The following is an 11,994-nucleotide window of genomic DNA, read 5'->3' as shown; positions in this document are numbered from 1 at the left end:
ATCGTGAAGACAACATGGTCCCTTGCTCCCAGCCCCTCATAATGCTCTGTCTTGTCAGCGGTGATGAGAAACTGATAATTGAACTTACTCAACTTGAGGGTATTCCGACCACGGTGTGAATTGAATATATTAACCCTTAGACCCCTGAATCCGTGGTTTCTGTGATATCGATCCTATTATATGCCATCTCGTTAATCGCGGACTCACCACTTCAACATAATGAACTCATTGCAGCGAGCCATTTCAAAAATTGCATCAAGCCCAGGTACAGAGTCTGACCGGCTGGAAACAAATCAAGATGATTTTGTCGAATTGAGGGATGGCGATGTTGAAAATCCAAGGAACTTGTCACCGGCAAGAAAACGGTACCTCACCTCCATCACGATGTTAATATTGGCAAACGGCAGTATCGCCAGCAGCATCACAGCAGGGAATACTCAGTCAATCACCGAAGAATTTGGCATTTCGAGTGTTGCTGCCCAGCTCACGACGTCACTTTTCCTGCTGGGCTTTTGTACAGGGCCTTTGCTGTTTGGCCCACTATCCGAATTCTACGGACGCCAGTGGCTGCTGCATCTTACCTTATTTATCTACTTCTGCTTTACGTGCCTGACGGCTTGGCCACCAAATTTGGGTAGTCTGCTGGTGGGCAGATTTCTTGCTGGATGTTTCGCTGCAGGGCCCTTTGCCATTGGGCCTGGTGTCCTGGTTGATCTATGGGATAAGTGTGAGTGCGGTAATGCGATGGGCATGTTGATCTGTATATGTTGGATCGGCCCGGCCCTGGGTACTGTTATATCTGGGCGCTTCGAGCTGAAGAGGGACTGGCGTTGGTCTATGTATGTTTGTCTCTGGCTTGGATCATTCACCATTTCCTATGCTGACGATTCCTGAAACGCATGGCCCGGCGGTTCTTGCACAAAAGGCAAAAATGGCTCGGCAGCAAGGTCACGACGTACAGGCCGCAGGGGAGGCTTCCAGACCAAAGCTGCTTCAGCTCTATAAGACTGCTCTGGCACGACCTTGGGTCCTCGTTCTCGACACCATTTCTCTGCTATGTTGCCTTTACTCCTGTCTCATTGCTGCTCTACAATACATGCTCTTCAGCATATATCCTATAGTGTTTCAGGAGCTGAGAGGATGGAATACCGCCGTGTCCCAACTCCCCGTTCTCGGACAGGCCGTCGGTGCCGTGTTCGGCCTCCTTATGGTGTTTGATCATACGAGGCGTCGCAAGGCAAAGGCGAATACGGGGAGGGGGATGCTTCCAGAGGACCATATGGATCTAGCCATGATAGGCGGCGTGGGCTTCCCGATCTCGATGCTCTGGCTGTGTTGGAGCGCCCAGTACAAGTCAGTATACTGTTGCATTTTCACAAAAGAGACATCGGGACTGACTTTCTACTAGCTCCGTGCATTGGATCGTGCCAACAGCGGGTGGCATGGTTCTGGCGACATGCCTGATGCTGATCCATGTGTCCTGCTTTAGTTACATAACTGACGCCTACGCGGACTACGCTGCTTCCGTCATAGCTGCCAATATTGTTGCGAGATGTATCAGCAGTGCGGGAGCTCCTCTTTTCACTAGGCAGATGTTCGACGCCCTTGGAGTCGGCGACGGAGGGTCGCTTATTGCGGGTGTGGCAGCGCCTCTTGCCGTCATACCATTCTTGTTCTACCGTTATGGCCACACTATCCGCTCGCGCAGCAAATATGCTCTTGCTTGAGAACGGCACCAAAGGCCAAGCAAGATGAATTCACGTGTTTGGATGGCGAGACCTTTGTGTATTGGGGTTCCCAAGCAGCGACGTCATTTGAGCGACAGACAGCGACATCTCAACTTGACTAGCTTTTCAAGGGACGCACTAAATCTCGACGAAACTTTGATCCTACAGCTCCTCGACCAATAGATTTACAGTAATAAACTCCCGTCCATCACATTGTGACAAACCAAACCTTGCATGTCGGAGCCGTCTAACTAATCCGCGATGCAACCGTTTGATGTCCAGGGGATCTTCACTCACGCCATCTCTCATATCAGGTTGTAACACACTGTGGGGCCAGCCCCCACCCCCAAATGCTACTCTCCGTCGGACTATCCTTTTGCGGATTAGCTTTATGTATGATTGAGTTCGCCGATGGCTGTCTAGGACTTTTGGAGGCTATACCGGAGTCCGGAGCCGTGCGATTTAGGCGTAAGATTGGTGGGCGAAATATCGCTCATAACCGTTTAGTCTATCAAGTTGAGTTCATTTGAGTTGGCTGTACGACCCTCGCTTGTCAGACTCGTCGTTTTATCACATTCCAAAAATTATGCCATGGGCTGAGTGATTGCGTTCTTGATAACGACAGTAAGTATCATAGTGCATTAGTACTGTACACATTGAAGCAGAGGCTCAATATGCCAGAGACTGGAATACAATTTAATTGATCAAATTGTGTAACCGAGGATATATGGTTGCTTTTGTGTTTCTGATATTAAAAAGGTTGGTAGGTCCTTGGTTAGATAACAATTACTCCCAAGTCTTCATGAGGTGTAGATATCTTCTGGAGTTATATGCCTGTCAGCTTGCAGATCCGTAGCTAGAATACTGAGAACCAGAATTTTGTCATCTGCTGGTGGGTCGAGGGATATTGCATGCAGGATAACGAATCCAATCCAGGTATCACTGCGGGGTAGCCAGCTGTGCACATTCAAACAACTACTGTATGTATAACTTATTATGGATGGATAACTTTGTGCGATAAGCCATCCAGAAGCGGGATAACTGTGCGAACTGAAGCCTTTACATATCATGACGGCTGAATGACAAGATGAGTGTCCTTGCTCATCTTGTCCCTTGCAGCATCAGCACTGCAACACACCAGTTTATGTCCTCGGAAGTGGGCTATGCTGTTGTCAAGCCATTTTATTTAAAATAAACGCATCAGATAGCATGCCAAATGTCTGTGATGCTCTATTGAACGCCATTTACTCGCTCGCCTGCCTGCTAACTTTTAGGTTAAATCGAGCGGCGGGCTACTGATCAAACAGACCTGGGTATTTAATGGATAAAGACGGAAGCAAACGTGTCGGCATTTAAGCAAAGGACATACACAAAGTGAGTAAGCAGCTGACATAAGCTTGGTTCTCCATTGGATACAGCAAGAGCCCATTACCCGACAGCAGTCTTTTGTCCCAGATGCTACGACTCTCGCTTTCTTCAACCTGGATTCCTTTTGTCACAGTTCCATATTTATGTAAGGTCCCTAACAAACTTCTTTGTAGCAATGGCCATGGAACAAGGTCCCACTACACATACAGATCAAACGTACGACCTGTCCGCGCTTGGTAACTTGGATGCTGCGTCTCAATTCCTGGGAAATCAGTGGTATCTTGCGTCAAATGACGGCAATTACGAGCATTTACTCAGCGAAACCAGAGATTACATACCGAGACTCCTTGGCGATCCGACTTTGGACCAGTGGGCTGAGCCTCTCTTATCTCAAGAGCTTACAACACCCCAGCAGGATTCATCATTGGCAATTATCACGAGCCCAGCTAGCAATTCCGAGTGTCGTCCAGAGTCTTCGGTGCACCAACAGGCTTCAGAACCCACAACCATCTCGAGTTCCCCCAGCAATATCGAGTACCATGGATCTCCATCAAGGCAGCCTGAAGCAAAGAAACGCAGTATCAGCTTCAGCATGGAAAGTACGATGAGCTTGCCACAAGAAGATTCCACCACGAGTCCCCAGGGAGAAAACCCAGGCCAAGAGGCGGGCCCAAGCACGAAAAGGCGTGGCACTATCAAGACGGCCAGTACTTTGCTTACGAAAGATATCGCATACATCAAGAAGGTCAGGGAGAGGAACAAGCGCGCTGCGACCAAAGTCCGCCTCAAGCAACGAGAAACTGAGAAGAACCTCGAGTCTGCCGAAAAGGACTTGCAGCAGGCGAACCACAGGTTGACAGAATGTGTAAAGGAGCTAACTCATCAAGTCCACGACCTCAAGATGCAACTCCTTGAGCATGGCACTTGTGACTGTGTCCTCATTCAGGAGTACATTGGCAATGAAGCAAATCGCTATGTTCAAGACACGAGTGGTAAGACTTCTGGTCGCGAGCATACTCCTGATGGTTAATCCTATGAGATTGCTGTGGTGGGCATCTTTTACTAAATCTAACCTGTCTATAATATTATAAAGCCCTCTACCGCTGAGATTGTACATTGCAACACTTTGGTAATCAGCAAGACTGCCTGTATCTATTGTTGCTTTTGTGATGGAGCAGGCTGAGAATGTAAGTAAAGTTTGGATTATGTAGCTTTGATAGATATTAAAAAAGCAATGTGTTTTTGAGATTGTCGTTTGAGGTCATAGACCTACTAATATTGCACGCCTTACCTCGAAAAAGGGCAAGACGCACGTGACGGGTTATTCATCTTCTAAATGAGGCCGCACTCAGCCAATACACCATACTCATGTTCATACTTACAGCTGGATACCCACGCCGAGCAAGCCTCTGACATCACATATCAGTCCGTTATACAAGTGCTTGACCAAGGCCACCTCAGTGCTTACATGCATAAAATCCTATTTATCACTATCGTCAAACTGGTTAGACGCTGTAGTATCGCCACGAGCTTAGATCTCAGACTGACTGAACGCTGACATACTTGGATCGACTAGCAGATATGATATGTTATCCCTTTGAGTGCCACAGCCCTTAGGAAGGTCACTCGCCCCACTTAGCTTAGTCATAAGGTTAGTACGTGCAAGGTACCGGAAGTTCACAAGAGATTTGCCAAGTCTGTAAGGTAGCTCTTTGTAACAATTAAAACTGCTGGAACTTTTACCATCATACAAATTAGTATGTGTGGAAAAGTACCGTTAGTTTCGTTTATCTTGATTGGCTCTATACCCCTGTTGTGACCCCGCCTAAGGGCTGTGGCACTCAAAGGGATAGTCTTGTGCAGATCTGTTTCGGAGCTGAGTGTCTTGACTGGCGGGACTGGGCCCACGTTGCGCTTGTTAAGCGAAAGCCTAAGGATCAAAAGTCCGACTTGGCAAACGAAATAAGGAGTGCTGTACGAAGGCGTATATATGATGGTGATACTATGTAATGGGAAGTGGTACTGGGTCTCGCTTTGAGAAAGACATTTGAGTTTGTATTGCATTGGGCTGATGAAAGAATGAAAGACAATATGCATTTTGGGTATATGCGATTTATATGTGTATTGCATTAAGATGATGAAAAGATGAATGAAATTATGCTAACAACATCCTCACGATCTGGGAAAAAGTGCTGGGAATGTGATGCTGAACATAAATTGCATGATGAAAGCCCCCTCTTGCTGATGGAATCTCGAGAAGAACCATAATAAATCTACAAACAACACCAACGATCAACATGGCAGAAGTATCCAAGTATGCTCCATTACAACCCCAGCGCTTCATTAGTTTCTAATGTGTGCCACAAGACCAGTCTATGCAACATCTTACAAGCCCCATCCTAGCGATAGGATGAAGGCAGCAACTTGGACAGGCACAAAGTCCATCGAGCTGTCCGATGTGCCCAAGCCCACCATCACCGCGCCCGCCGATGCCATCGTGCACATCACCCACTGCACCATTTGCGGCTCGGATCTGCACATGTATAACGGCGATCTGAACAAGGTTATGGAGAAGGGGCTGATCATGGGCCACGAGGCTATCGGCATCGTCGAAGAAGTTGGGCCGCAGGTCAAGACCCTAAGTGTAGGAGACCGAGTTATCATCCTGCCCGTAATTGCATGCGGGGACTGTTTCTACTGCAAGCGCAAGGAGTTCTCGCTCTGTGATCACACCAACCCCTCTAGGGAGTTGGAGCAGATGTACGGCCATCGCTTGTCAGGCATTTTCGGTTACTCTCTGATCACGGGAGGGTACCCCGGAGACCAGGCTGAGTACTGCCGCGTGCCCAACGCCGATCTCACCTGCGTCAAGGCTCCGAGGGACATAGAGGCCAGTAAGCTTGTTGGCCTCGCCGACGTGACTCCTACCGCCTGGCACGGCAACGAGCTGGCCGAGGTCGGCAAGGGAGATGTCGTCGGCGTCTGGGGCTGCGGCGCCGTTGGCCTCTCTATCCAGCGTCTGGCGAAGCTTCGTGGAGCCAGCAAGGTCTATGCCATCGACAAAGACGAGCACCGCCTCGACATTGCCAAGTCGATGGGCATGATTCCCATCAATGTCAAGGATCACTCCGATCCTGCTGACTACATCTTGTCCATTGAACCACATGGGCTGGACCGTGGCATTGAGGCGAGCGGCTTCAGGAGCACCAACTCAACTACTCATGCCACTATGAGAGCGCTGGGGGTCGAGGGGGACAGCTCTGATACGGTGAGCGCGGCGATCAAGGCGACACGCAAGGGAGGCAATGTCGCGTTGATCGGAGACTTTTTCTACAATACCAACAACTTCCCGATTGGAATGTTGATGGAAAAGGGCATCACCCTACGCGGAGGACAGCTCTACGCTCAGAAGGTAGCGTCCCTGACCTACCTCGTGTTATGGGAGGGTACTAACTGTCTTGCAGTACTTTCCGTTTCTTCTGGACCTGGTTGTCGAAGGGAAATACGACCCCTCTTTCATGTTTACCCATCACGGTACAGTAGCCAACGCATGTCTACCAACCATCGTGTTCTAACTCTCCTTCTTTCGCAGATAACTTCGAGAACATCTCAAAGAACTACGAAGCCTTCTTTAGTCACAAAACGCCTGGAGGATTGAAGGTATGTCTCTCAACTGCCTTTGGACGGGCACAGGGTGGGGGTTCAGTTTGAATATCAGGATATGCCCATTGGTCGGCCTGGATCTATCCACTATTGAGGAATGCAGTCTCAGCCTCCCTACACTTATTACAGTAGCAAGCCATGTTCCAGTCTTTACAGAATAGTATATGTGTATGTATCCACTCTCGTACCTTGACTCAATGGGTGAAACAAATTGAGGGTAGTCTGAAGGCCCTGTAGGTTTTGTATTGTAGTCGTAAGCTATCAGCCACGGGTCTCATCTCCAAATAGCATATCTATAAACACGCATTAAAGTTTCAGCGGAGTATTTCTTCTGCGGTCTAACAACGGTTTTAAACTCCCGCATACATCTATATTTGTCTGTAAGTACCAGCATTAGCGTGTAGCAATTGGTCAGGCATTTTCGTATAATGTTTAAGTTTTGAACCAGATGTGTTATTTGCAGTTGAGTCTTGTGGCTGAGAGCTTATATCACCTCAGAGAGATTAAAATAACTACTAGTAACCTAACAAACTCTTATCAAGTCTAGCTATAATAGCCTTAGGCCACTTTGCCACTTTAGAAAACTTGGGGTTATCATCCAGCTGTAAGTCGATGGCCTCTACGAGTCTCCTGGACCAGCCTTTAACATACCAAAACTGCTGCTCAACAAGGCTCAGCAGCACTGAAAAGTACGACAACAGAACAAGAGCGCATGGGTCATTGGCCTGGGTGTCCGACATGATATTTGCAGAGATGACATATGGGAAGAACATGACCATGCCGATCTCTGCCTGGGGACCGGCATGTGCGATGAGGATCGCTGCCTTTCGCAGCTGCAGCGTGGAAAACTCGTAGTCTGCCCTGTTGCAGTCTGATAGATTAGTGCGGTAAAAGGCGAAGAGACGGCGCAGTGCCTGAAATGTGTCCAGGGGCAGAGCACTTTGATCCAATGGAGGGTCGAAACTTTTCATTGCTAGTCAGTTCATATCGGTTCCATGGGGAGAACAAGATCACGTACTCGTAAGAGGCCTCATCATTCTCTCCTATTATCCAGATACCATGTGCCCATGCTGAGAACGGCGTCTCCGTGAGATTGCGTCCCGCACACAAGATACTGGATCGAATACCACGTATCAAGACAAAGATCTGCAGGATATCGACCATAGCATCCTCGATCCGTCCCGCAGGAGAAAAAGCGTACATGACGGTTATGGATGAGAAGCAGAACGCAGGCTGCCAGTTCTTTTCATCGATGCTAGTAAATATGCTGCGGAACCCTTCCATACCGCGGGTCTGGTGATAGGCTGCGAGATCCAGATGCTTGTCCCTTCTTGCAGGCAGCAGGTGAGCCTTGTGCAGGGCGGCGACGGATAGTAGGCCGTGGGAGAGAAACGGTGTGTTATATGACATCTCGGGGAGAACCATGCGCCAGATGTGCTGCATATCCAGCCTCAAGGCAAGGGTGTTGGCTGTAATGGTGGAGTAGTGGTGCATCAGTTCCAGGCCGTGGGTTTGGAAATCCAGAGAAGGGCTTGGCATCGAAAGAGTCCATATTCCAGCCACGGACAAGGCATCGGGACAGGGGTTGGTCTCTCTGTCATTTATCCCAGTCCGGCGGACGGGGTCTGTGTTCTGAGAGGACTGTCGGGATGAGGTCAAGCTACATGTCATCCCACGACGGGCACAGTTGAAGCAAGAGGGAAGCCTTTCGTCGCACTATAACGGAGCCGTTGCAAAATCTTAGCAAAGTCCGCCAGTAGAGCTGGGAGGGAAAATCTAAACAGGAAGCTCCATAATATCGCGGCCATGACACACTTACCTTGACTTTTCTACGTTTGCACTCCCGGCATCCGCTGCGAGACTTTGTATGAGAGCGTCGTGGTTTCATTTTTGGCAACGTACGTCGTCACTGGCGCGGAAAAGGATATTGATGGAGGGTTTTAGATCTAATCGCGGGTTCGGGCAGAATGGACAGGTCAGTTGAAAGGGACTAACTTAGTTATAAGCTTATAAGGATGCTAAAACGCGAATACGCGGCATTCGGATGGACCGGGAATTGTGGGCATCCAAGGGCAGGGCTTAGTTTGTATTTGGCATGGATATCAAGTGGATCCACGTTTTCCTAGTATATCACATTATATCACATCTGAGGCTCAAGCGTTATCTCCAAGATCAAGCTATGGCTGGGAAACCCAGGCACGTAGGCTGTCGGGTCTTTGATTTTGTATTTGTCATGGCCCCAGCCGGCTCGAAATGCTTTGTTACTCGAAGTGGCTACCGTTCTTTAAGACTGAGGTCTGCCCTCTCGTCATGGACGGAAGCCCAGCTCAAATCATCTCACCCAACATATTTGGTCCAGTCTCATCTTTCGCCAAAGAACAGACAAACAGTATAACGCTTGTTACTCGCCGTAAACATGGCTGCCAAGTGCGACCCCAACTATCGGCATGCCGACTGGTCCTTCTATCGCTACGAACCCTCGACAGCCGCGGCCGTCATATTCGTCGTGCTATTCAGCATCACAACGATCGTCCATGTCTTCCAGTTGATTAAGACTAAAACCTGGTACATGCTGGCATTCTGCCTCGGCGGCATCTGTTAGTTACTTCAGGAGCCTTTATCGTCCAACTTCGCTAACAATGATTACTGTAGCTGAAATAGCCGGATACATTGGCCGCGCGATCAACTTAACCGAGGACCCTGGCTGCTGGACATTGGGACCCTACGTCGTTCAAAGCGTCTTGCTTCTCATCGCCCCTGCATTGATCGCAGCTTCTATCTACATGACACTGAGCCGTGTCATCCTCCTGAAGGAAGGAGAGGTTCATGCAGTTATTAGGAGACGGTGGTTAACAAAGATCTTTGTAGTAGGAGATATTATATCGATCGAGCTCCAGTCCGCAGGTATGCACAACTGATCCCGCACTCCCACATCGAGTCATGGAAGCCCTGCTAACTGTTCATGTTGTTCCAGGCGGAAGCATGATGTCGGGAGCCAACGAGGGGAACAACCTCATGAAGATTAGAGAGTACGTCATCATCGGCGGCCTCTTCTTCCAGCTTGCCATCTTCGGCATCTTCATCGTGGTCGTTAGTGTCTTCCACCGCCGGATGAAACGGTCTCCTACCAACAAGAGCCTAGAGCCCTCGATTCGGTGGCGCCATTACCTCACTACTCTCTACATCACGAGCGGTTTTATCTGGGTCAGGAGTCTGTTCCGAGTTATTGAGTACCTCGATGGCAACGACGGATATCTCATGAGGACTGAGGCCTTCATGTTCGTCTTCGACGCTACCCTGATCTGGATTGTCATGGTTTGGATGAACTGGTATCACCCCAGCGAGATTGGCCTGCTTCTACGAAATGAGCTACCGGTGACGAATGGTTTCGAGCTACTTCCGTTTCGACAACGATTTGAGAAGATCTGCTCTTGAGCCATACTTCGTTTATCGACAAGAGGATGTATCCAGGCTCAAGTATATAGTTGGCTATTAGAAGTGTACCTTAGGGAGGGGATGTAATATGATGCAATAGTACCAGCTTTAAGAACCCTTTCTTTCTACTAAGTTCTCTGTGCTGATATAAGCTCTCAGCCACAAGTCTCAACTGCAAATAACACATCTTGCTCACAACTTAGACATTATACCACAATGCCTGACCAATTGCTACCTTTTCTTTCTACTATAGAAGCCGTTGTTATAGCAGCTTGGTGTTCAATCACTATGCGCTGGCATGATTAACAACAATGTATGTTATCGTGGACTGTTACAGGCTGGTTGACATGACAGCATTACCAGTAAAGTAGTCGTAAATGAGGGGCTCATTGAATCAGGACAAGCACTCCTGCGTACCGAGCCAATGCGCCACAGACGCGGTGATTTATGTGAATTTAACAGTACACTATTTCTTCTCGGAGGCTTATATAAGCAACATTATTACTAGTGTGCTACCTAGTAGAACGATTAACAGGCCTCCAACAGAGCAAGCTTCTTCTCCATGAGCCACTTATTCACCTCAACCACAGTGTTCTCCCACAAGCCCTTTACCTGTCGATCGTCTTTAACAATAGGGTTGGGCTCCTCCAACTTTCCCAAGGGAACTATAAACTTCCCCTTATACTTCAGAGCATCTCCCTTAACCTCTGCCGCCGTCGCTGCAAATAAGGAATTGGCAGCACCCTGCTCAGCAGTCAAAAATGACGCGCGAGCTATAGCCCTGACAAGAACATTATTAATAGCCAGCACACCCTCAGTGAGTACCTCTCCGGGATGAACAGCTATACAGGTAATAGGCAGTTTCTGTCCCTCTAATCTTCCCTGGAGCTCTTGCGTGAATAGCACCACTGCTGCCTTTGATACAGCGTACCGGATCATGTCAAAGCCAAACATGAATCTTCCCAGGAAACGCCATTGCCATGGATATGACGGAACTGGATTCTTGAAACACGTTGGCGAGTCGAAATTGAACTTGAAATTGGCTGGGAGCATGCTGATGCTCGCTGTGGAGCTGAGGTTTACGATCCTGACGTCGGCATCTGGATCCTTGGCGGCGGCTTTGAGGAGAGGTAGAAGTCTGTTAATCAGAATGAAAGGTCCAATATGGCTATAGGTATTAGCTATCAGTTTAGATGGCCAGTTAGGCTTTACATACTTGGCAACCATGTGTTGTTCGTATTTCCCGTCAACCAACATAGTAGACGATGTTGAGGCAGCTGCGTTGTTAACTTTGACATCGTTAATTATCATCATGCAAAAAGAGAGTCTCAGACATACTCAGAATATGTAGTTTTGTCTCATTTCTCTTCAGGTCTTCGACAGCATGAGTAATGCTAACCGGATCATATAGATCCATCACCAAGTACTGAACATTGCGAGGATTGATGTCGGCGTCTTTTGTGAGCTTGTCTTTGGCTTGTCGTGCTCGTGCTTCACTTCGCGTCGTCAAGTACACCTTTGCGCCATTTTGAGCTAGGAACCTAACTGTCTGGAGTCCAATTCCTGAGCTGAAGCTATGTCAGTCGCTGTAAAAGATGACGGAGTAAGCTGATACTCACCTGCCTCCGGTCACGACAGCCACTTTGCCATCCAGATCTGGCATATCCGTGGAGAGGTTCCATTGCGATGTCTCCATTACGCGCAAGCCAACTTGATGCCAAGTATACCTTAGATGAAAGAGAGGTTAAGGTTTGGAAGGATGCTAAACTAACGGGAATCGATCATTTGCAGAGTAAAGACA

At 48.4% G+C, this 11,994-nt stretch overlaps 6 protein-coding genes across 6 annotated transcripts; 4 read left to right on the top strand and 2 right to left on the bottom strand.

Annotated features, from left to right (window-relative positions):
• Positions 1–219: 219 nt before the first annotated feature.
• On the top strand, positions 220–1,727 carry FOBCDRAFT_237386 (major facilitator superfamily domain-containing protein; the record flags this gene model as incomplete). Its single annotated transcript, XM_031174911.3, has 3 exons — positions 220–843; positions 926–1,353; positions 1,409–1,727. 3 exons carry the CDS (start codon positions 220–222, stop codon positions 1,725–1,727), a joined length of 1,371 nt encoding a protein of 456 aa, XP_031051696.3.
• A 1,967-nt stretch (positions 1,728–3,694) lies between these two features.
• Positions 3,695–4,243, top strand: FOBCDRAFT_216415 (uncharacterized protein). Its single transcript, XM_054703518.2, has one exon. It carries the CDS (start codon positions 3,700–3,702, stop codon positions 4,123–4,125), a length of 426 nt encoding a protein of 141 aa, XP_054559493.2. The 5' UTR covers positions 3,695–3,699; the 3' UTR covers positions 4,126–4,243.
• Positions 4,244–5,392: 1,149 nt separating this feature from the next.
• FOBCDRAFT_197746 (chaperonin 10-like protein) lies at positions 5,393–6,890 on the top strand (the record flags this gene model as incomplete). The annotated part of the gene is made up of 5 exons (XM_031174909.3): positions 5,393–5,409; positions 5,463–6,507; positions 6,560–6,629; positions 6,688–6,755; positions 6,888–6,890. 5 exons carry the CDS (start codon positions 5,393–5,395, stop codon positions 6,888–6,890), a joined length of 1,203 nt encoding a protein of 400 aa, XP_031051694.3.
• Positions 6,891–7,126: 236 nt separating this feature from the next.
• On the bottom strand, positions 7,127–8,646 carry FOBCDRAFT_237384 (uncharacterized protein; the record flags this gene model as incomplete). Its single annotated transcript, XM_059610133.1, has 4 exons — positions 7,127–7,241; positions 7,410–7,619; positions 7,699–8,399; positions 8,578–8,646. The coding sequence occupies 4 exons, from the start codon at positions 8,644–8,646 to the stop codon at positions 7,127–7,129; spliced, it is 1,095 nt and encodes a 364-aa protein (XP_059466841.1).
• Positions 8,647–9,174: 528 nt separating this feature from the next.
• FOBCDRAFT_270130 (RTA1 like protein-domain-containing protein) lies at positions 9,175–10,193 on the top strand (the record flags this gene model as incomplete). Its single annotated transcript, XM_054703517.1, has 3 exons — positions 9,175–9,355; positions 9,411–9,662; positions 9,733–10,193. 3 exons carry the CDS (start codon positions 9,175–9,177, stop codon positions 10,191–10,193), a joined length of 894 nt encoding a protein of 297 aa, XP_054559492.1.
• A 528-nt stretch (positions 10,194–10,721) lies between these two features.
• Positions 10,722–11,889, bottom strand: FOBCDRAFT_197743 (uncharacterized protein; the record flags this gene model as incomplete). Its single annotated transcript, XM_031174906.2, has 4 exons — positions 10,722–11,361; positions 11,410–11,482; positions 11,532–11,761; positions 11,813–11,889. 4 exons carry the CDS (start codon positions 11,887–11,889, stop codon positions 10,722–10,724), a joined length of 1,020 nt encoding a protein of 339 aa, XP_031051691.2.
• Between the last annotated feature and the right edge of the window lie 105 nt (positions 11,890–11,994).

Source organism: Fusarium oxysporum, chromosome II, assembly GCF_013085055.1.
Source record: "Fusarium oxysporum Fo47 chromosome II, complete sequence".
NCBI lineage: Eukaryota > Fungi > Ascomycota > Sordariomycetes > Hypocreales > Nectriaceae > Fusarium > Fusarium oxysporum.
The sequence above is the reverse complement of the archived record's forward strand: the minus strand, read 5'-3'. Positions and strand labels throughout refer to the sequence as shown.

Bases quoted from the DNA above. Each gene is read 5' to 3' on its own strand.
- FOBCDRAFT_216415 (XM_054703518.2), top strand. From the start codon at position 3,700: ATGAGCTTGCCACAAGAAGATTCCACCACGAGTCCCCAGGGAGAAAAC.